The sequence below is a fragment of the Thunnus thynnus genome, chromosome 17, assembly GCF_963924715.1.
Source record: "Thunnus thynnus chromosome 17, fThuThy2.1, whole genome shotgun sequence".
Taxonomy (NCBI): domain Eukaryota; kingdom Metazoa; phylum Chordata; class Actinopteri; order Scombriformes; family Scombridae; genus Thunnus; species Thunnus thynnus.
The window spans coordinates 8,500,812-8,525,682 of NC_089533.1; the positions used below are offsets into that span (position 1 = coordinate 8,500,812).

General features: G+C 42.6%; 1 protein-coding gene across 3 annotated transcripts in view; it reads right to left on the reverse strand.

Moving 5' to 3' along the window:
- Positions 1-24,871, reverse strand: part of znf385c (zinc finger protein 385C) — a 124,318-nt gene that overhangs the window by 46,271 nt on the left and 53,176 nt on the right. The window contains exon 1 of one of the 3 annotated variants that reach the window (XM_067570357.1): positions 2,610-3,004. The exons of the other annotated variants lie outside the window; for them this stretch is intronic. Coding sequence (XP_067426458.1) covers positions 2,610-2,619 — 10 coding nt within the window. The 5' untranslated portion in view covers positions 2,620-3,004. Of the gene's footprint in view, positions 1-2,609; positions 3,005-24,871 lie in introns of those variants that run through there. 3 annotated transcript variants of the gene reach the window in all.

Genomic DNA, 24,871 nt, shown 5'->3' on the forward strand with positions numbered 1-24,871 from the left:
TGCTGCTTGGGAAGCCCTCCAGCCTCTGCACATAAAAGCTGGAACCAAGGGCAAGTGGACACACACACACACACACATCTCAAGGTCAAGGACTGCCAGTTGGGCTATACATTAAAGATTAATAGAAATAAAATTTGGGCTCCAAATTTGGGAATATGCTATCTTTATTAAAACATCTGCTGAGCACCAAACCTGCTTTTTATTGCCATCCTACTTGTTTTCCATCAATCTCTCACAGCTTTCAGGGTGTGGTCAGCCCCCATTGAGCGGCCACAGACTGTAACTCTAACCCCATGTAATTAGCCCTGATCAAGCTTGGGACCCTGTTTAGCGCAGATTAACCCTGCTTCCCATGCATTCTCAGCCCCCCCCCACCTCAGATCCTGCAGATAAAAAGGAGTGGAAGAGGAAGAATGGCACCCACTCCCAGGGGGGAAAGGCCTATAATCAGCCCTCCCGCAGCCCCACAACCTGTCCCCTGCCTGGGGGGATGGCGGGGGGTCATGGATGGATGAGTATAGTGAGACGAGGTCGAGCCCCCTCCTCCCAAACACCAGCTTTTTTTCCTCCTCGATTCTTCTAGTCATTACAGAAAGAAAAACAAAGCCCTGCCTCTATGAAGGCAACAACATAGTGAATAATCATGTCCGTTGTCAGGTAACGGCTTTTATCTTGAACTGAGAAGAAGCTGCTGCGACCATAGAGCTCCCCTGTGACCCACCAAACTGCTTTTAAGACGACATAATGGTTGAGGTGAAATCAGCACAAGACAAGACCTGGGTAGTTAGGGCTCCACTTGACAGTAGAGCTGCTCTTTTATGAGCTGACTAAAAGAGAGAAAGGGAGAGCTCTCTGCCACGAGAGAGGTGAAAAAACATCATACTGGTCAAACACCTCAAAGCTGGAGGCTGTGGTGGCCTCCATCTTCACTGGTGGAAAGATTAGGAGGTGGTGTTTTTGGAGGAGGAAGTAAATATCTGGAGAAATGCTAATGTGGCATCCATTTGCATGAGTCATTGGCCCATGTGCACCGAAGCCATTTTAAGAGCACCGAGATCTCAAAGCCCCCCCACAATCTTATGGCGAGATCCATCACATCCAGAGGCCCGGTGTGCCCGCGTGCGAATATACGACCATCACATCCGAGTCAGTAAACAAGACTATCAGCATATTCCTTTTGGATCTTTGTGATAATCTCATCCTTTTTCACTTCCACGCTCTCTTTCGTATTCTATTTCTTTGTCTCTGAAACGGAGGAAAGGGCTCAAAGCTCAGTCCGACCAGTAAAATGCAGATATGTAAGAATCGTTGCATTATGGCAGGAGAAAGAAAGAGAAGATTGAGCCATGGGTATAAATCAACGTTTCAGGTGAAGCAGGGAGCACAGCAGCGCAGGTAGTTATCCCTCAGCTCAGCCCACACAAAAGAAACGTACACCTTCATTCTCTGATATAATCAGAAATATGATGGAGTTCATTATGCAAATGAGCTAAAGAGGTTCTCTCTTCTGGATGTAGTGGGTCATTTTTTTTTTCATTGGCAGGTTTGCCAGAATCAACTCCAATCACAAGTATCAAACATACTCAAGGTTTTATATTTTTTTACACCCAAAACAAATCTAATAATTCCTTTTAAAGCTCACTTCTCTGACAAGTAAAGGCAAGGTGATCAATATCAGTAATAGAAATAAATGAACAACAAATTGTCCGAAGCCTCAGTGGGAAATCTGAAAATATATGTTTATTGATTATTTTAGATGAAAATCTGACTTTGTATATTATTATTCAAAGACACAAAATATATTTAAAAATATATATACCACACTGTTTACATCGAGCGCATAACCTCCCATTACCATGCTTCATAGTTAAATCAATACTCGTTTATACATAGCCAATAATCCCGGCACAATCAATCTTTAACGAAAATGTATTTGCTGATTGAGGGAATTTTTATTTGGCTAACTGGTGACAGATTGATGTATGAAGGGACAGGTCAGATTACTGGGCCTATTTTCAAATACTCAGGATGCCCTTGGACTTTCTCACTTCTAAAAAGAGATTGGTCGTTATCATTATCATCATATTTATTTACTGCAGAACTACACTTCATCCCCCCCCCCCCAAATATAAGACTAAACTTCCACCAGGAATAAGGACGCCGATGTGTCCGTAACTCCGCACCAGTCAGGACGCACACATTTTGTTTTTTTTTGGTGGGATCTATTTTTGATCTCCATACACTACTTGATACTTGATTGACTGATTATAATCGCTACAACGGCGAATAAACGAGCAGATGACCACAAAATTCAATCTTAAAACGACTCTCTTTGAATCCTCAGTATTTCAAAAATTCCTCACAGCGAAATTTCAGTGCGCCTATGTCACTCAGTAATGCGTTTTGAGTGACATTAACGTAGGGCCTACTTTAAGATAATTGTATCTCCAAAAGTAGACTCCCGCTGCAACATTTCTATAATGTCCATATGGACGTAAAGCCGTAATATTTCTGGGATCCGTCATAAATTTGTCACACGGGTTACTATAATCATACAGCCACATCCTCACCGGTAAACAGTGGAGTACTGAAGGTGTTTTAACACTTACCGATCAGCATCGTGCGTTCAGGACCGTATCCGCGTCTCTCCAGCTCGGCGTGTCACCGTGCGTAAAAACGGCAAAATTTTACGCACTTTTATCCCCGGGGAAAGAGGACATGCACGACGCACAGGTGCGAACTAGAAGCGTCCTGTAGTTGTAAAAAAAACAACAAAAAACCTCGAAATGTGTTGAAGCTGATTTCGATGGACTCGTTCCCTTCTCTTGTCTCTGTAATGACAACTCTTTATTTGCGATACTGTATCCTTTCCTCCCCTCCCGCGTCTTTGGTGACCGATCCCCGAGAAATCTCAGATCCTATTGATGCGCGTTATCCTCAGTTAAAATCCTCTTGCTCGTGCTGCTGCTCCGCTCGGCCTGAAGGAGGCGAGGAATGGGGCTGTTGGAGAGGAGCTGGGTGTAATTGCCTGTACCTTCTCTCTCTCACTCTCTCTCTCACTCTCTCTCTCTCTCTCTTTCTGCGCTCTCGCTCTCTCTCCGAGTCCGCTCCTTGTCATCCTTTTCTCTTTGTAGTCCTACCTTTCTCTCTCTGCTCCACTCAGTGCGCATCTTTTAACTTGACAGGACTGTACAGGTGGGGAAATTAGCTGGTGTTTTCTCATACTTTTGATGCCTGCACAACTTGACACTGCATTAGCTTTCTTGTCAAACTTATTGTTTTACAGGTCTGATATATTTCGATCATATGCCCTGTCATACAGCCAAAGAAGAGAGTAGAGAGAGAGAAACAAAAGAAAAAGGAAAACACCAGGTGGAGCAGGAGGCATTGAAAAGCTTTGGTTGGCAGAAGCATGATAAGAGCACTGTAAACATTAAGAGAATGAAAAGAATATTTTCTGAGACAGGTTCCCATTCGTGCTCTCATAAGAATAATTTGTGTGCACTTGTCAAGGCAGCTGCCTTGTGTGCATGACAGTGTGTGAGAGAGAACGACGTGAGAGTGACTGCAAGTGATGGTTTCTCGCAGCCATCTCTCTTGCCAGTCTGCTCCTCCTTTGTGTCTCTTCTTGTCGATGCATCATTTGGTGAAGCTGACACATATTCAGGGATTCGGAATTGGCTCGAGAGCACAGAGAGCCTGCTAGTATTAAATTTCTGTTTGTTCAAATGGTGTGCGTGCATGTGTGCGTGTGAAAGCATAGATTGTGGGTTGAAGAGCCTTGGTGCAATGCTAAGCTGTCCTGGAGCTACGCCAAAGCACATCTCCCAGGGTGCTATCAGGAACTTAATTACAGCATTAAATTGCTCCCTCTCCGCCTCGCTCCCGCTCTCAGTTCACTTCCCCTTCTTTCCTCTTTTCTCCCCCTTCCTGCTCTCTTTCTCTCTCTCTCTCTCTCTGAGCTTTTTCCTCAAACTGCGTTTCCATCTAGGCCTCTCTCTCTGTCTCTGTCTTTATCTCTTGTTGCTCTTTTTCTCTCTCTTGTTTGCTTTCCCTCTTTCCTTCTTGCACTTGCTGGTCTTACAAAAATGCCTGCCGGTACTGCACTGCTGTGTTAATCATCACTGAGGGAAAAGGCCTTAAAAATGTGTCTTGATTGTTCCTGACATCCACTGTGAGGCTGTAAATCATAACGGTTCATCTGCTTTCTCTATTGTGCTTTTGAACTGTCTAATTTCACACGTATATCACTAATCTATTCGTGACGCTGTTTATCCGTCAGTTTGTTACGGCGTAGTTGGAGTGCTGTTGCACAGGGTAACATTGCAAGCGTGAAATAGGAGCGTGGCAGCAGCGGGGGGTGGTAGAGATCAGATTGCTGATGGAGAGGTCCCTTTAAATGTGAAATATTGCCTGTGACAAAGTGTTATGCAGGGTGTGAGCTACCTTTCCCCTCTGATCCAGGTTTCTGTTCCTCGCCACACACCGAGGAAGCAGTGGACCCAGAAACTCTTCCCCTGCAGCAGAGTGGAGGACACAAGGGTAGCTGAGCTGCCTCATGCCAACCATCAGCCTGCTGGCCTGCACGCCAGAGCCAGGGCTAATTAGAAACACAGGAACGGCTCCAAGCTTTACATTAGTCAGCCTCAGCCAAGATGATTTCTTTCCGTGTGAATAAGTTTTTAAGTTTTAAGAACTGGAATTACTAACTGTTCAAACTGATCATAATGGCCAACACTAGTAATGATCTAAGACACCAATGAAACAATTTAAATGTAATTTAATTGTTTCATAGGTTTTTTTTTTTTAATCAAGTGTGGTTTTTAGGACTTGTGGAGTGATCTGCTTTACTGTTTTGACTTGACGAATGATGACTTGTTCCCTGAAAATTCTTAACACCATGTTGCTCCATTCACTGGTAGACAATGAACAGTAGATTGACTGACTTGTCAAGATGAAAATAATTGCAGCACATATGCCGAGATGGGGAGAACGTTGTTCGTCAGGATCATATCGCTCACGCTGTTCACGCAATTTGACACAAGTTAAAACAATACTATGGCAAAAAGTAGCATCAGTGTTCTAATAATCTCCCAACATGATTGTTTCTTCTCATGAGTGGAGAGGGTGGTGAATCTGCGGTTAACAATGATGGAGTATGTTAATATTATTGGTATTTACTGGGTTGCTGGGAGCCAAGTATCTATGGTGATGGGTGATGGACCCTGGAGAGAGGAAAAGGTCAAGCTGTCACACTCAAGTCTACATGAAATTGTGTTGTCTTTCCACAACTCTGTTATTTCTCACACTTTTCTACTTGTTCTGCCGTAGCATGTTTGGGTAAGATGAGTGTGCACAGCAGGAACGAGCACTCGTGTTTTTCTTTGTGTACATAACCGAATGAAATTTCTGTGATCATGTGAGGAAATTATGTCTGCAAATACCCATCAGGCCTCATTTCAATACTACAACATGTTTAAACAGAAGATTTGTGATAAAGGTTATAGTTTACATAAATGGCGAATGTGCATTGTTATCTTTTTTGCATTGTACGTGCGATTTTAAGAGTGGAAAGGTAAGGTGGAAGCTACTGAAGAGGTGAGCGGCTTGTAATTATCATGCAGCGTGTGTGTGCGCTGCAGCATGACGGCGCTGTCGCCACAATGGGCTGAGCTGGTTCTGGGTGGATGGGCTGTTGGGTGGAAGTGGGTGGGAGGGAGTGGCGAGAGCTTTGGATGCTCCGGGACAGCGTGACAGTGAGGGCACGAGACCTGGGATGAGGAGTGGAAGCGTGGAATATGGAGATAGCTGCTGTCACCTGAGAGGATGACAGCGGATTGTGCAAGCCTAATACCATGTGACATCTTTTTAGCGGTGGCATCTGGGCGTCTCTACAACATCCTTCCAGTCGCCTCCCCCTTCCTCTGTTCCACACATTCCCCTCACACATCCCGACTTGCGTTCGTCATTAACAGATGGCAACAAACACCCATGTGAAGCTGATGTGAAGTTCATCTAGCTGTCTCTCAGTAGCAGCCTGATCAATACCTGTCAAGGCGAGACAGCCTCGTAATGTTCACTTTCTTGCTTTCCAATATGTGACAGAAATGCACGAGTGTGATGAAGTGACAGCTGTTTGTGATGTGTGCCGGCGTGTTCGAGAGCGCGGGAATGAGGGTTTGGGAGTCTTGTAGCTTATACTAAACAAGACGCTGTTGCCGCTCTTCTGGGTTAATAGATATTGATATTGTCTTCTTTATTCTTCTGGCAGCATCATTGTGTAGAAGAAATCTTTTGTGACATTTATTGGGCAGTTTACGGCATACATAAATGGTGCTCACCATTAAATACAACAAAGGTTTATGAGCTTGTGTTTTATAGTATAGAAACTTATGACAAATGTGTTTGGAAATGGTGTTTTCTGATCCCAACCACATGCCAGGACGTAATGAGTGACAGGCTAATTTGTGAACACGCAAAGAGGAAAGTTAGGCCTGCCTCTCTCTCTCTCTCTCCGTTGTTCCGAGCCACCGGCCTCCTCAATTAGAGCTCGCTCTGCCAACCTGCTGCCAAGGCCCGACTAGGTAATGACTGGCAGCAGCAGAGGAGGCAAACAGCCATCTATCTTTCACCCGGACTCTCTCTCTCTCTCTCTCTCTCTCTCTCTCTAAGCTAACAATTTTCCTTTCCCGCTCTCTTAGTTCCCCTCTCTCTCTCCAAACTAGCAGCTTTCACTCGTTTCCGCAGTTACGTCTCTCTTTCAGACTCTCTTCTTTTTGAAAGTCTTACACTAAGCTCTCACTCTGTAAATTGACATCTCTCTATCTCTTCCTCGGTCTTTCTCACTTTTGCTTTTCTGTCTTTGGCATATTTCTTTCCCGTCTTCACAATCTCTCACAAGACCCCAATCTCTCTCTTTCTGCCTCCCCCCTGCACCTCTCTCACCCTCTTTCTCTGACAAACAAACAAATTAATTGAAGAGCATCGGCAGGGAACACCCTCTGAGCGTAACGACCTAGACAGCTACCTGACTGACTGACGGAGACGCTAACTAACTAAGTGATAGAAAGACTGACGGGAGGTCGGAGGAGCAGTGAGAGTGTTGACTGTGAGAAGCTAAAGTAATTTGAGGATGGGTGGACAGGAAAGACAGATGCTGACAGGTGACAGTGTAAGATGGCCACTCCTATAAGAGCACCTGAAGGAAACACTGTGTATTACAGGGAATAGACCACAATTTAGGTAATTTGTGTGTTGGTCGACTTATCCACGACAAAATATCCTTGTGTCGCTTACTCAAAGGTGTATACTGACTTGAATCAGAGGTTAGAAAATCACAGATATGGCTGGTGAGTTTCTATATTTTTCTACTCTGTCAACAACATCTTATGTGCAGAGTCAAACTGACACTTAGAAGTATTGTGCTTGTATCCAAAGCTTGATATATCTCATTCCTCTGTGCCATAGACCACCGTTGTTATCTAAAAACTATTAAAACCAAACAAAAAAATCCTTTTGGATGGTGTCCACCTCCAGCATAACATGCTTTGCCTTTTTTTTTTTACCTATAATTCATCATTTAATTCACCGTAATTCACTTTCTGTAAAGGAGCTGCAGAGCATCGGGCCAAAGTACATTGATTAACAACTTAATGCTGCAACATTTATAACTCAGGTGTACATCCTCCTCCTTTGTCTTTTTAAATAGCTCACTCCAATAATACATCACGTCTAGTGCTACAAATGTTGCAGGAATAGGTTGTTAATAGATGAAGTTTAGTGCAACGGTTTGCAGATCTTTTACAGAAGGTCGTACTGATGATTTAAAGAGCTGGATAAAAAAGACTAAGCATATTAATGGTGGAAGAGTGCAGCGGGCTAAAAGGATTTTTCACAACCTGTCAACCCAAAACTTGTTCTTATAATGAATCTAAAAAAAAACATTATTAAACTATTTAATAAAAGCTATTAGTCACAAATTAAGACATTCTTTGCAATGTACGCTGCCTGGGAAATGGTACCATAGCACAGTAAGTGTCTTTAAATGGGCAGACCTGTCAGTTTTACATGTACAGATAACATAATGTTTTGATTCTCCAGTCTTCCCTTGTTTACATAAGACATGACTGTCGTGGGCGATGGCTGGCAACACTGTATGCAGCAAACAGTCGCTGTGCAGGGATTGAAGACGTAAACTGTTCCAAAAATAAACCTGGGTGCAAGAAACATGTGGAATTGATGATATTTAACCTTTAAAATGCTTTAATGAATGGAAATATGATAAAGATGGTAACATCTGGTCTTCTTATGTCTGATGATACCATCACCTAATGTCTCTCGACATATTTGGCTTCTGAAGTGTGTTTCTTTAAAAAGTGGAGCAGATAGTGTCAAATGATAAAATCATATGAGTTAACCTCAGAGTAGGGCGATGCTCTCACCATGACACTGCAGAGGAGGTGTGTGTGTGTGTGTCCATGTGTGTGTGTGTGTGTGTGTGTTGTGCTTGTAAGCTCTGCCACCTGCACATTTTATCTCATCACAACGGGAGAGAGGACGCCCCATTTAGCATCACTGTCACATACGGTTTCACAGACAGACAAACACAAGAAGAGACAGAGTGAAAAAGTGTGAGCGTGTGTGTGTGTCTGTCTGTGTGTGTGTGTGTATGTGAGTTGTAAGGAAAGAGGGAAAGATGGTTCCCTAACATAAATAAATCATCAATGTGTTTCATCGCCTTGGCTGGGTTCACAAGTGGAAGAAGATGAAGGAGAGGAGCGGGATGAGGAGGTGGTGAGGGCGAGTGAAACAGATCAGGTGGAGAGGGAAACTGCCGGCTGAGGGGAACGAAAGGCAGGTGGGAATCCTAATGTCTGTTTCTTTCTTCAAATGGAATAAAACAAACAAACAAACAAAAGGAGCATCTGCAGCGAAACTGACGTAATTTCTGCACACACTCATGCACACGATTATTGGTAATGTTTAACTTAAACCCGTCTTTGAAACACTTGCTGTTGTTGTTGTTGTTTCCGTGGAAGGTTACTGTGTTGCATTATGCTCTAACATGTTATCATTATTCCTAAAATCTTCAAGGCAGCATCCAAGCACCATCACTCCTGCTCTAAGGCTTTTAGTTGCATTGTGATTATTTTTCAACCGCAGGTCAGTTTATCATGAAATGCATTATGGACATTCACCGTCCCAAAACTATGATTCAGAAGGTTTTCTGTGATGTTCTGACCCTATGTTTACCACTGACATTGGATCAGATACCAACCTTTGGTCCATGACAAAGTATCTTGAGAAAAATAACTGGATTTCTATGAAACTGGCTGTGAATATTCATGTTCCCCAAGCAGATGAATCCTAATATTTTTGGTGACTTTCCCTTTAGTGTCACCATTAGGCAGTAATGCCAGGGTTGCTTCCAATTACTGAATAATATCTCAAGATCTAAAAGAGAGATTACCATGAAATTTGATGAAATTCGATTTGATTAACCAATTTCTATTATAACGACCCGATAGTCTCTCCTCTGTCCACCTTCAAGGGCAAATGTTTTGCCCAAGAATAGACTCAATTGTCACTATATTGAAGATAATCTTGTATTGTACAGATTCAAATCCAAATAGTTTTTTACCTGATTTACCAGATTTATGGTTGACACAAGTTTTGATTTGTAGCTCAGCCTTGGATTTCACCTGATGTTATCACCACTGCAACACTGGTTGGTACTTTATTGTGCTTTAATTATATTCCCTACAGTGATTGTTTTTTTACATTCTTTCATTCACTTTGTGATACAAGCGATGGTGGGAAGGTCTGGGTTGCAGTGAAAATCTATCTATGCAATTATCATAAACCTGTAGGAGAAAACACAAACACCATACCGGTGGCAACTTCTTGCAGTCTCCAAGTGGTATCTCAGTAGCCTGACATGTTTTTCCATCAACCTTAAGTGTGGATCGTTGTTTAGCTCCATTTTTTTTCATTTTTTCGTCTCTGACTTAGTGCGGTAGACACTGTTACTTTTCTATCTTCCTCTCTCCCGCTCTCTAGGCCAGTGAGAGAGACTAATACCGTACAATGAATGAATAATGCTGGATTGTACTTTTATTCCTTAATTGCTGCCTTGGCACTCCAAACTGTAATTAAAGGGGGGTTATACATTTAAAAATTCTTTTCAGAGTGACTTCTGCTGCGCCGCTGCCACGAAAGAAAGACTTTGAGAGGGAGAAGTGTTGATTTTTCGCCTTGTAATGCATTATTACGGTGTTTTAGGACGGTTCCGACTGTCTTAGCATACGTTCATGGCTGTTTCTCAAAGGCAGGAATGGAAAGCTGATTTACGTTGCATTGTCAGGTTGATGTGCAGCTCCTGTGTGAGTCACTTGAAAAATATAGAAACAATTATAATGACAACATGACTGATGTTGATTAAAGGTGTCATCTGCTGCTTTAGTGCTCTACTATAACAGACAAATGTTCTTATTCATTATCAGTGGAGTGGTTTCAAGCTGTACATTACCACGTATTAGACCCTTACTGTCTTCTTTTTGCAGAGTCGCTCATGTTCACACATACTGATGAGAGCGCCCTAGCCTTGTATTAAAAAGAGAAAAAAAAACCTACATAAATGTCTACACATGCTTTAAATTTTTTTTTATTTTAAATTTTACTGCACTGCAAATGAAAAACCCATTAAAACATTTTTTTCTTCACTTTAATTTGAGTATGGTAATAACAGTAACATCAAGGTGAAAAATAAAGGGCTAATAATTTCTGATAACGTTCTGTTGGTTGTGCGAGCGTATGCATGTATAAATGTGAAAAAGAGTGAATATTTTTTTAGGTACAGCACTCACAAAAATGTTTGTCCATTTCGATGGTATTGACCTTGAAAGAGCTCGTGTCTTTGGGTTCAATAAATAATACAATAAAGCAGTCAGCGGATGCGAGTCTGTTCGTTGACTCAGATAAAGGGATGGAGAGTCATTGCAGGGGCAGAGTGCTGCTTTGTACACTGAAGATAAGGCTATTCTGATTTGAAAGCGAGGGCCTTCACATAAAAAATGTGACTAGTGACTGTCCTCACAGTGAGCAAGGTCAACTTAACACTTATCCAGGTAAAGTGAAAGTAAGAAATGGCTGATATGAAGTTCCTCAGACACTAAAATATAGCATTAGATGACGTGGTTTGCATGTGCGTGTCGAACAAGGCTTTGTGCTTTAGTGCAAACATCACACACTTGAAACTGCCACAGAGAGACATTATAGCTGTAGTGTGGTTACTGTGTGCCACACATCAAAGCTGCTGCAGGAGTGACAGTGAAAACAGAGAAATAGAAAGAAGCAAAGGAGCTCCCTCAGTCTCTGTCAGATTTACACAATATGACAGTATGGAAGCAGACCATCATACAGCGGACGGAAAGAAAGGCACGGAGAGAAGAAACAGCTATGATCTGAGATGCCGTTCGATCTAAAAGGGATGAGAGAGGATATTGAAGGTGAGAGGGGAAAGAAATTCACAGAGAGGTATGCGCTGAGCCACCGATCGCCCAGTGGAAACACTGGGGTTTCGCTCTGCTCTGGAAATATGACAGCGTCTGACGCACCTGATGGTAAGCCTGGAAAATCTGTAAAAAAGGGCCCGTAAATGTGAAAGGCTATAGGGTTTGCGCCTTGGAAAAACCCCACATACGCATGCTGTATCTCCCTTGTCCTCTTCTTCCACACCTAGGCCAAGTTACAGCCCCACCCAGCCCATAACATCACTCTCCCCCCGTCTGTGAAGGCCTGCTGGGAGGAATTACTCTGCATGGAGAGACCCTGCATGACACTTTATAGGCAGAAAAAGTGGTGCTCTGAAACAAAATCACTTAATCTCATGTACAGTCTTCCCTTTTGATATGCACCTTGGGTAAAATGGAGATTTTGGTTGTATTTTGTTTCAAGAAGTAATTTAAAGTCGTAAAATAAATTAAAACGATATTCAAACATGTCAATTAAATGTTAACCAGAAAAACTGTTTCCAAAAAGCCAGACCAAACAACAAAACACTGAGTTAGTATGTGATTCACTGAACAAATGAACAAATACATTTAAAAAACAAGCAAGTAAGTTGGTTTCAAGATCCATGAGATTTTATGCATGTAAGACACTTCAGAATCCACTAAATCTATTCTTGCAGTTGAGGCTGCTTTCTGTGTCTATTTCTTAACATGGATGGACCCAATTTTGTGTATTTGTGCTTGTGTGTGTGTGTCTATCTGTGTTTGGTTGAAGCAGCTGAGGCATGTGGAGAGAAAGACAATGGCACAATCCTAAAGGTCTAGAGCCAGGCATGCTGAGATTCATTTCACTGCCATTCAACCGGATAAAATATCACAGCAGTCGTGGCCTGCGCCCAATGTCATAATGTGCGTGGGTCTGTCTGTGTGCCTATTTGTGTACATGTGTGTGAGATTTGTCTGTTTGTGCATGTATTCGTGCGTGCCAAGGTGTTGTGCGTCTTGTCTGTGTCGTGCCAGGCAGGGCTATGGTTTCTGCCACAGCAACAGTGAGGACACATCGCCTCGCTGCCTTCATGTTTTTCTATCCCATCCAACAGCTCTCCGCCTGCCCCTGTATGCCAGGTCACATGGGTGCTGTGGGCGGTTTCACGTCCCATCATTTCCTGTGGCTGACTGTCGGGGCGGATCAGGGTGCCACGCGAGTCTAATGCTGACGAGCTGAGACAGCTCCACTCTGACTGGGAGGGGTCTACTGGACCGAGCACAATCTGCAACCACCACCCCCTCCTCCGCATGCAAACACAAACACACACACACACACACAGACGAATAAACAAACATACACACATATATAAAGTAGAGAACAAACAACGTAGCAACAGTGTGTGAGCACCACTGTGCAAATCCTATGTGTATGCATGTGTAACTGTGTCACTACAGTACAAATATGAGTCATACCAGAAGGCATTATGGTGCTTTAAAAAAGCCAACTGTATTTTTGCAGCAGCAGTGATAAATTATTACTGTTTAAGACATAATCATATAATAATTGCAGGCTTACAAACAAACATAAAGCCAGTGAAAGCGCAGTGTTTCATTTTCTGATGTTTTGATGGCGCAGACTGTCTAGTCGCCTTGCTACGGGTCAAAAAATGGACAAAATGTGACTGATGATCACCAGGGACAAAACAAAGCCCACAAGCAGATAGACACAAATCAAGTATAAGTGAAGAAGGACGAGGAAAAAAAGAAACTATAGATCCACAAAGGCCGGGACAGCGAGAGGCAACTAGGGAGAATGAGCTATGCCACTGGAATCCAGCCTCAGCTGTTACATATTGCGATGTGGACTGAAGGAGGCGATGGCCTAATATCTGGACTATGTCACATCTTACACCTGCACACCATCTGTGTATTTGTGTGCAACTGCAAGCATGTGTGTGTGTGTGTGTGTGTGTGTGTGTGTGCATACGTGCGGATGCGTGGACCTGTGAACTCATCATCAAGAAGACCCGGGGCCCGACACAGGCCTGGGGTGTGTGCATGCACAGAGACAGACGAGGTTATATATGATAAAAGGCCTGTTAAAAAGAAACAGAGCAAGTGTCGGGATAAAGAGCAGGGCCCGCCGTGAAGACAGGGAATGAAAAACTGTTTGACAGAAACAGGCTAACAGTGCAGAGAGAGGAAGAGAGCGCAGGAGAGACTGACAGACAGAAGAGTTCGAATAATAGATAGAGGCAGTGACAGGGAGTCAATGTGAAGCCGAGACAATAGACAGATCGACGGGCTCTGTCAGGGGAGAGAGAGGTGGAGGGGAGAGGAGCGAGGTGAGGCGGGCGGAGAGAAGTGGCGGCTTTTTGTTAAAAGTTGAAAAAAATGGAGCGTCTGAAGAGGACTGCGTGCCCCTTACAACACCGTCCTCTTACTACACTGGAAAGAGAGAAGAAATTCAAGCTCCCTTTATTTATTACAATGCCCTCTCTTCCTAAAGGTTCAATTATTCACTCTTATTGATTATTGATTAATTGTCTTGAAGAGAGGGCGATGAGAGAATGATATTGGAGTGTCTGTTTTGATTGGTTTTCACTCTTTCTGACACCTGAGTGGAACCTCTCAGGCACAGACATCCTTCTTTGCTTAGCTGGAGAGACACCAACAATGGTCCTAACTCTACATTTATTCATCCATCCATCCATTTTTATACACTGCTAATCCTGTTTATTTATTTAAACCTGCATTAAGTGAATTTTTGTCCATTTGGAGGCAGCGGAAAACTTTGAACACACCACTGACATTTCATCAATTTTTAAGTTGATATGGCGAACTTGTTAGCAATTTGTTGCTTATTTACACACCCAGCAGTTATGGAGCAACATTAGCATTCATTTGGAGTCGTGTTTCTGTCCATCTGGTGAATGTAAGTCCAATATTCACTCTCCTTCAGCTCTGTTTTTGGTCTCTATCAACTCCTCTGGGAAATATCTGGGGCCCGAAAATGATACTCTGAGATTGGTGAGAGTAAAAAAAAAAAACAAAAACAGTAAAATTGCAGCAGTAGAGCTAAACAATGAGCTGAAACTCGCTACAAAGCTCCGTAAAGCCGAGAGGTCTTGTCACTACAAGCGATGACTCTTACATAGCTGCTTTAAATAATGTTTAATTTTATGGGCACATCTACCCCGCTACATACCACAGCATCTCCATCTCTCTCTCTCTCTCTCTCCAGTTTCAACTTGAGTTTAAAATGATCAATTCTGAGTTCTGTGTGAAAGCAGTTCCACATATTGATCCCCCCAACAAAGAAAATCACTTGTCACAACCCTATCTCAAGACAGAACTTCTGCTGATTATATTCAATCACAATGTTTTGCAATGTCCAATGCCGATATTTCTGAAACAATTTAGTATTTCTTTTTTTTTTTTTACAATATTAACATGGCAACTAAGCAGTATGGAACAGAAACATTGCTATTACAGTACGCTGTGCTGTAAATGGTGCGACATCACCTGGTTAAGATTAGGGAAGGGTGCATTATTAGCACTGAACGTTAGCACTGGACGTAAATCATGACCTGCAGAATTACCCAATATAAACGTAATTCCCAAGATACATTTGTAACTTATAACTAAACATAAGTATTTGATCAGTGATTCTCATTGGAGGCAGTACACGACCTGGAAATAAGCCTGAGAGGGTCTTTCCCCTTCTTATCCTGCTGTACTCGGTCTGTATGAAACGATATCCATCATTTTTCTCAGATCAGGATCCATCAGACAGAATCTTATCTAATCTCTATGTATTTTGAAGGCTTTGGCATGAAAATATTTGTGAACTCAGAGTGTACACACCATGCATCTTTTATAAAACTAAGGATTGATGATTTATAGATTAAAATATAACCCTTGCTTTATATTGTGCAAGCTGCGTATACTGAGAATTTGTGATTGAATGTGAAGAGTGACCGGTTGGAGTGGGAGGCCAGGAGAGATTAAAACTGCATCTCTCCACCAGCTTTCTCAGTCCATTCCTCAACTTGGCTTCTGTTAAAAAGCGTGAGATGAAGGCACGGTGGCCAGTGGCCTCTTCTGAAGAGTGTCTGATTAATCTGACTGGTCGGAAATGAATGGTGCGGCCTGACACGGAGAGTCGCGGTGACACAAAAACAATTGCTACGCTGCGACGTGGCATCTGCCAGCCATTTTTAAATGCACCTCTTGACAAGCCGGGATGGAAGAGGAAATGGAAAAGCGACGTTTCTGTGAAACGTCTCAAATCATTTTCATGGCAACACATATGTCAGTTTGACCAGGGAAAGATGGCGGCTGGGGATGGCAGAAACTGGTGTGTCATGACATGAAGCCACACAATTGCTTCATCTTCTAAGCAGCTGGGAGTCCTTTCCCTGATTATAGCTCTGGAAGGAAAGTAGGATGGAGATTAGACAGGCAGTGTGGAGAAGAGAGGATGGGGAGTGGTACGTGACTGACAACTAGTTTATTTACTCTTCTCCTCAGCTTCTCTTTCACGGTCACCACTCTGTTCTGAGCCACTGAGAGAAGCTCCGAAAGCTCTGATGTATTTATTTTTTTTTCACCAAAGGTCTTCCCTGTTTGTTTGACACAGAAACACACAGACATGAGAAAAATACACACGGCAAACTAGCTCTTCTTCTTCCACGTTTAATCCAAAATACCGCCAAATTCCTGGGTCGAGTGGGACCGAACAGATCAGCCGGTGCGTGGCTTGGCAGGAATGTCACAGGAGCACGAGCACTTTGGCAGGTATATACTCACTGGGAAAAGAAAACATGGAGGATGGCGGTTGATTTGTGTATCCCAGGGGGAAGTCGAGGTGGCTGGGGACGTTGCTACCACGCTCCTGTGAGATTCCCACCGTGTACTCTAGGATTGTGCCCTTCCTGTGTGCCTCTCACATCCCTATCAGATGCCAACGCCATTATCGACCTCTGTGTGAGCTATTGTCGGCCTGTCTTTTCTACTGATTTTCTGATACTATGGAAGGTGCCACAACAAACAAGACCAGAGTTTGAAACAGATTATTACTGTGTTTTCATGGTTATTGTAATCCAGGGAATCATCTCTCTGCTCAGGAAGAAGAGCATGGATGCCTGCTTCTCTGACCCGCAAAACTGTTTATTACCTGGAAAACCAGGACGCGTGTAATTAAGTTGGAGAGACACACATATTATATTCATGAGCAACACACTACTGGACCTTGACATGACCTTCAATCCACTGGTCAGGATTATCATGTTCGATTTATTTTGCACTTCAGAGCCCATTCTTAATACAAATGTCTGTCCTTGTAGTGAACATATTGTATAGGCTCTTTGCGCTATAAGAGCTCTGGAAAAGGCAGTGTTTATAATTGGAAAAATATGGTAGGAAAGATGAAATTAGGCTTTATCTGCTGGATGTGAGAAAGAAAGAGAGCCGGTTTCAGACCTCTTTTGCTCTGGTGTAGGTTTACTGACAGGATAGAAGGGATTGACTGAGTTAAAATTACACACACACACACACACAAACACACACACACACATACATACATATACAAACACTACAAACTACACTACACACTCACATGTATGAAAAGATAGGCCTTGCTGGCTAATCCAGGCTAGCTGCAGCAGCCCTATAGGGGGCTGGTCTAATCCTGTTATCAGGCCCAACAGATGCTGTTGACAGAACAATAAGTGGGGGGCCAATACGGCAGCGCGGCCCCGAGGAGGTCATGAGCCAAACTCATCACAGCAGCAGCAGGATCGCTGGCTGGCTGGAGAGAGCTGGACTCCGCGCTAGTCACACACACTGGCTCTCGCAGGCTGAACGCCTCGCTGCAACAGCCGTTCACAGTGATTTGTTTCCTGGTATGCAAATCCCGTTTTGCTTTGTCTGCAGTGTCAGAGGGTGCAGAGTGTGGTACTTCTAAAGCTGGGTACTGACCTGAAGAATGCTAAAAAATAATAACAGAGTCCAGACACTCACTCCACATATAATCAGTCAAAGAGAGGCACACACAAGTGAAAACATTAGACAACACAATGAAACACAGTGACCAACATGTAGAGATCTAGGAATCCTACAAAACATGAATTTTCGAGCGCCACTGTGTCAGAAAAATCAATTGACCTTTGTCAATAAACAATTTGCAGTTTTACTGCAATTTGTGCAGACGAGGTGCAGACACAGAGGAGAAAAGCCAAATTTAAGTGAAATGGTATATATGGAGCATTGTATACAACAAGGACTATAACTCTGGCACAATACCACTATTTCGGCTCTTTTTTGAGGCATTGTTATTTCTCCTACTAACACCTGTCGCACCAATGGTCCCGATTCCTGTTTTAAAAGTAAAACAAGCTCAATCAAACTAGAGAGAGTGGCGACAACTGGCCAAAGATATGAATGCTTAAACACGACACACAGTTTGATTTTTCTACCGGCTGTCAACTCCTCCAGCATGTTGTGAAAACAGCACAAGCATTGATGGCATTGAGCTGCCATCACTAGAACATCTTCACAGCACTCGCTGTGTGAGGAGGACTGAGAACATCATAAAAGACATTACACACCCTGGACACCATCTGTTAAAGCTGAATATTTTTTATATCTCTGTCTTCATTATTCTTTGTAAACATGTGTGAAGTAAATATGTGTCAAGTCTTAAATACAAATGCACCATTTGTGGTTGACACAATTGCAATTTTGTTGTGCTTGCATAATGACAATAAACTTCTTGTATCTTCTTCTAGAATCTTCTCTAAATAGCTCAGACCACAGACTCAGTCCTTTGTGGTGCAATCAGTCATAATGTATAGATTAAACTATAATCAGCCCAACAGTCTCGATGTATTTCCATTGTGCAACCAAAGACAATTCTGTATATAGAGTTTTGTGGCTGGATGTGCATCTTTTACACTAGTTGGGTCCCTTGGTGCTTTAATAAAGCTGTGATGTTGTGTGTGTGTGTGTGTGTGTGTGTGTGTGTCTATAGTTTCTTCCAGATCATAGAAGAAAGAGACTGCCTCAGGCTGCTAGCTTTGTGTCTCAACTTCCAGCAAAGCATCCTTTCTTCTGCACACTGACTGTCTGCTGCACACAACATAATGCCTCGATGTAAGAGAGATACAGTATAGCATCAGAAACAACCTCTAAAACACACACACACACACACACACACACATTCTTGCACTGTCACCTTGCAAATTTGTGTAGCATGAGCTCGTGTCACACACACACACACACACACACACACACACACATAATGCTCTACCTGTCACCCATAAGCACATACACTCGCACAGTTTGCCGACTCAACCTGCAACACACACTACAGTCGCTCCTTGTTCACTGTCAACCAACAGATGATGAGTCATGTGAGCAAAGAGCAAGGAGGAAGGAAATATTACCACGTCCGTCGTCGATTGGAAAAATAAACTGGAGGAAAATAAAAATGACAGGAGCAATATGAGACTGACGTTCCTCATAGCCAATAGAAAAGAGAGGTGACACACACTCACACACACGTTCATTAAATGAGACATGTAAGCATGTCATGCAAGAGAACAGAAGTAAGAATGACGTCGGCCGTGATGATGAGGAAGCGTTTTCCTCCCCTCTCCCTGACTTTCTGGTTTGTGTCCCAGTTTAACTAAATCCCATTAAAAAGGCTTTCATCTCACTGCACTTCATTACTGGCATAAATGCTGCAGCTCACCCCAGAGAGAGGCAGGGATTAGACGAGACGAGCTCATCTAAAATGTTACGCTCTCGAACCCCAGCAGCTTTTTTAATAAAGACACTCACTTTAAAATCTCCATATTGGATTATCCAAATAGACCCTCCAGCACAGAAGGTGTCATGAAGGTCAGGCTTGTTATGTTATGTATAGGTTTGAGTGTAGGTGTGTGTCCTTGTACCCTTGTACACAGGCAAACAATCGAATAGATTTGAACAGCAGGTGTTACTTTACATGTATACATTTCCTTTAAAAATGAGAACGGGCAGGCAGACATCCCTGGAAAATACCAACATATTCAGAGAAGAGACGAGCAGAGAGTGGGGAAAATAAATAGGAGCTTTAGTGGCATGAGCAGGGAAAGCAAGAAGGGAGAGGACAGTCAGGGAGAGAGCTTTGCATTGTGTGTGTATGATTGGATGCGATGGGTCAGAGGCTTTCACACGCATTTATGAATGCTTATTTTAAGCAGAGCCCAAGCTGGGCTAATCTTTACTGCTCGCCTGAATGAGGGTGCTGATTAAAAGCTAATTATATGCTACAGATTTGGCCTCTGGTGAAGACTCTGCTGATTTGACACGGCTTGGACTCTGGCCTGGGTGCATGCCTGTGGGCTTCAGTGCCAGATAGCCATGCGTGTGTGTCTATAAATCTGAGGGGAACAAGACGTCAGCATGTATGATGAATGCTGTGAGGTTTGTGTTTGCAGCAGCGGTGAAATGTAACAGCCCATTTACAAATACTGGACTTAGGTACAATTTTGCAGTACATGTATTTTGCCAGAGGATTTCCATTATATGCGACCTAACGCTGCTATTCCACTACATTTCAGAAAGACATATTCTACTTTTTATACCACCAATTATTTGAAAGCTATAGTTTATAGTTACTAAGATAAAACATTATCAGTTTATAAAATATGATACGTTCTTACAGATTACTAACAATATAAATTTAGCTGTTAGTTAGTTTATGCTTCAGTATAATTGTCCAATAATATAAAACAGGATAATATAACTCTGCATTATAAGTACTTTTATCTTTGAGACTGTCATGGAGTAGACTATAACCAGAAATCTTGGCAGAAAACTTGATAGACAAAATAACTACATCATGAAACAAGAAGAGTCTACAGCTATGCTGGCAGCTCTGTGAGGCTGTACTTAGGCACATTAGTGTCTGGAGCTAAATGCTAACATCAGCATGCTCACAATGACAATACTGTACTAACATGCTGATGCTAAATGGTGTAATCACTACTATGATCACCATCTTAGTTTAGCATTTAGCATGCTAGCATTTGGTAATTAGCACTTAAACATGAAGTACAGCTGAGGCTGATGACAATGTCGATACTTTCACAAGTATTTTGTCATGAACCAAAGCGTTTGACGGATTGAAACTTTGACCAGAAGAATGTGTGTACCACATTTTATGACAAATTTTGACTTGTTGGTGCCACTTGAGGAAAGGTCAGAGGATCACCAAAGTTAGCAGGACACATCTTCTGAGGACCATGAATGTCTGTACAATTGCTATACAATTGTAATCAGGTGTTTTCAAAGTTAAATTCCTCTAATTAATTTGCTATTTTATTGTTCCTGTAAACTAAGCATGCTAGACAGTAAAATAATCAACATAGTATAAGCATTGTATATTATATTGTTATATATCCTAAGCTTCTTTTCACCTGTCTGACCCCCTTTTTGAGGTCACATGTCTTTCCTGCTTTCCTCCCTCTTTAATTCTATCTATAGCTCAACATGTGAGTTATGTCATTGTGTGATCGGTGTTGTCTTTCATCCATCTCTATATGAACTCTCTCAGGACCTCATTCCCCTCCCTCCCCTCCTAAAGCCGGCATTCCACCGCTCAATCACATGGACAAGAGGGGGTTAACGTCTTTTATAAATGCAGCAGGGAAGAGAAAATAGAGAGAATCTTTCGCTGCCTGTTAGCGTCTTGTCGTTGACATCATTACTCCTCCGGCATGGCAATGTTCTACGCCTATGACCCTCCCACAGGAACTAACCCCGGTGCCACGCCACAACAACACGCGCAGAAAACAACATGTCTCACAGCCAATTGCCTACAGGGTGTCTTACAGTCCTCGGCTATTTATGTCTCGGGCAGTGACTCTGTCAGTTTGTTCAACTTACTAAGGCAACAAGCATTTCAATAAAGTAGGACATAAAAAGCATTAGCTTTTCAGCAGCATAACAAAGATTTCCCTTATGAGCTGGGAAACAAAAGCCGATGTTCATGAGGGTCAAAAAGTATTTGCTTGTGTCTTTTAAGGATCACTGTGGGCAAATATCACTGCTAACATCTTTTATTTTAATTGTCTTATGGGTAGCAGGTTATGTGTGTGTTTGCCTGGTATCTTAATGTGTCGCAATTATCAAGCGTTTAAAATCAGCCTCTAACCGCTGATCAGAAGACAGAGGAGCGAGAGCCTGCAGCTGCTCAGGCGTCTTGTCAACAATAGAGAGAGGACAAGTCTACATGCTCACCTTCATGTCAAGGACAAGATCGTTCACAGTTAGATCACACCTGGTCACTGCTCGGATGTGTGTATGTGTGTGAGTGGAGAAAAGGGAGAGGGGGATTTGTTTGAGAGCTGGTGTATGACTGGAGGCATCTTAACAACTCTAACCTTCCCTCTCCAACTCTCTTTCTCTCTCTCTCTCTCTCTTTCCTCCTCCTTCTTTCCTCCTCTACCTTCCTTGCCTGTCTTTATTATTAGTGGCAGCTAGAGGCAGTGGACCGGAAAATTTCCATCGAGAAACAAACCCACATCTGCATAATACAGCCCTGTTTCACGTCTGCCATGAGCGAATAAATTAATACATGAATAACAATGAAAATCATCCACGAGTTGCCTCGCTCGCTCTCTAAATGGCAGTGTGTGTGCATGTGTATGTGTGTGAGAGTCAGGAGGAGTTGCAGTTGTCTCTTTTAGCCCGTGCTCACCAAGGGAACTGGACGTACTTTATTTGCATAAAACCTCTAAGAACAGGCATACCTGCAGTATAGTAGGTTAAGATCACAAGTCAGGTGGCAATGGATGTTAAGGCTACAAACTGGTTCTAGGCCAGTGCTGTCCTGACAAACATCATATTCTGTGCAGTGATACAAATTATCATAGTTATTAGGCGTCGAAACCAAAAATCTACAATTTCCTGAAAATATTCCTCACTGTTCACTCTTGTTTATCTGCATTTGATTGACTGATTTTCTTTATCTGGAGTAACTACTACACCGTAACTTCACAGAAATTATATTTCTTATCTATTATTTTTGTAAAATTTTAATTTATTTGACTTTTTCCTGGTTAAAAGTTTGTTTTGTTTTTTGCAGTTTTTCATTTTGCGATTCAGGGGTCTAAGGATCGAGTGTGTTGTATGTTGTTACAGACTGTTAAACTTTGAAAGACAAATTTGTGATTTGGGGGCTATGTAAATATAAATGACTGGACTACTTTGTTTGAGTTGTTCTAATTTAAAATTTCCCCCTTAACTGTGTTTATAAATGCTGTTCTAATGCATACAGAAGTAACAATTCTGTAAAAATAAATCTGTTTCTTGTATATTCTATTCTTATACAACTGACATCAGTTTAAAACTACTAACATTTATTTTAATATGGTGTGAATTTGCATTAAAAATGATTTCTGTCAGACTAAAATTACCTATTACCTACCTATTTAAACATGCATTATTGTATGATATCGTTAAGAGTCTGGTACAAACGTAGATGTGAAAAACATGTTTCACCTAAAACATGCGTTAGGTGAAACGTTATTGTCTATTAGTGCACCATACATGCTCTCCTCCAACTCTTGCTCTCGTCCCATTCCGCCTAGTTTACATCTGTTTACTAAAGCTTGTCTACTTCAGTTTCATGTTCGACACAGCGAGGGTCTCTGGAGGTCCACCATGCCGTGTGCTAACAAACACTCCGACACTGTCAGACTACTTTGCCGCTACTCGTTCGATGTGATACAACGGCTCTCACGAGATTAGATTAAATCACCAAAAAAAAAAAATGATGCTCTAACATCCAAATGCTGGGAGACAAAACTCACTGACCCACCGCATATCTGGTTCTGGCATCCCATAGTGCATTGCATCCGTTGGCAAGGCGGTGGATGTGAAGGATGGGAGGTACGTGTGAACTTTGGGAACTGTGAGGCAGTGGAAACTTTCAGGGGCCATATATCATGTATCCATTAGCAGACAGCTCTGCCTCGCTCGGTAAATGACAGTGTTTGTCTACGTCTGCTTCTCGCTCTCTCTCTCTCTCTCTCACACTCACACACACACTCTCTATTCAAGCCAGCCTCTCAATCTCTTTTCTAATCTTTACCCCTTCCCTCTAGCTCAGTCTCACACGATGTGATCCTTCCCCTCTTAGAATCTCCATCTTCCTTGTCACTCTGCCTCATCTTTATCACTCTCTATCTCCTTTTTTTTTTTTATTCCTGCCTACCTTTTCCCTCTCTAACCTCCATCCCTGTCCCTGGATACAGCTGGTAATAAGTCACTCTGCTGTAATTTTGCCCTTCTAAAGGCCTGTAATGATTGGGCTCAGAGGATGGCTAAGTTGGAGGCGAGATGAGGAGGGTTAAAGGGACTCTTCTCTACCCAGAAAGAAAGCCTTTCATGGGCCTTTTTTTGCAATGGGCCACTGGGGGAAGAGGGCAAAATTGGCCAAATGAGAGAAAGAGTGTGAGAGAGGGAGGCTCATCAGGTCACGTTGTACCTTTGTTGTTTCATATCCAATGTACAAGATGTTGATGTTTGTGTCGGAGGAGCTGAAAAAACAGAATTCTCCATGAAGTGCACATACACGCTGATACAAAGTGTTTAATCCACTAAAGCATAATGACTTAAAATCTATTTGATGATAGAAAATCAAAAAAAAAAACATGCAGTGAAAGGGAATGAGGGCAACACCGAGTGAGAAAGAGAAAGAGGGGGGTCATGCTAGGTGGCCAAACTGACAAAATACCGTTGAAACTGACTGATATTTTCTGACATTTCGCAAACTGGCAAACAGTTCATTTCATTTAGCAGATACGTCTACGGCAGCTGCAGCAATGTGGGTTCGTGTATCAGACAGGCCAGATAAGGGCTGATAGTGAGATTCGCTTGGCCTTCTCCACAGACAGAGCCGGTCGACCTGTCAGAGCCCAGCTAAACACAGACATCGGATGATTTCTGAGAGATGCGCCCCTCTCCCCGTGGCCTTATAAGCGCTGTTCCTCATGTTTTTCGCTCCACTGGGCCCTGTGTGTCGACCCGGTATGCCCGCCGACCTTTTCCCAGAGTTTGAACTGCCGTCACCTGGGGCGAAGCGTAGAGGAGGAAGAGAGAAGGAGAGCCCCCCCCCCTCCCCTCCTCAGAAGTGCAGGACTCCACCGCCAAATTGCATTTGAGGAGAATTTTAAGCACTTGGCAACACCAGGAAAAGAGACTGATGAGAAGAAATGGTTATTTGGTTACTAAAATTAATTGAGAGCATGATTAACTCGTGTAGATATAAAATAGGTCACTGCAATCAACTATATGCCTTCACTGGTTTTGAGTGATTG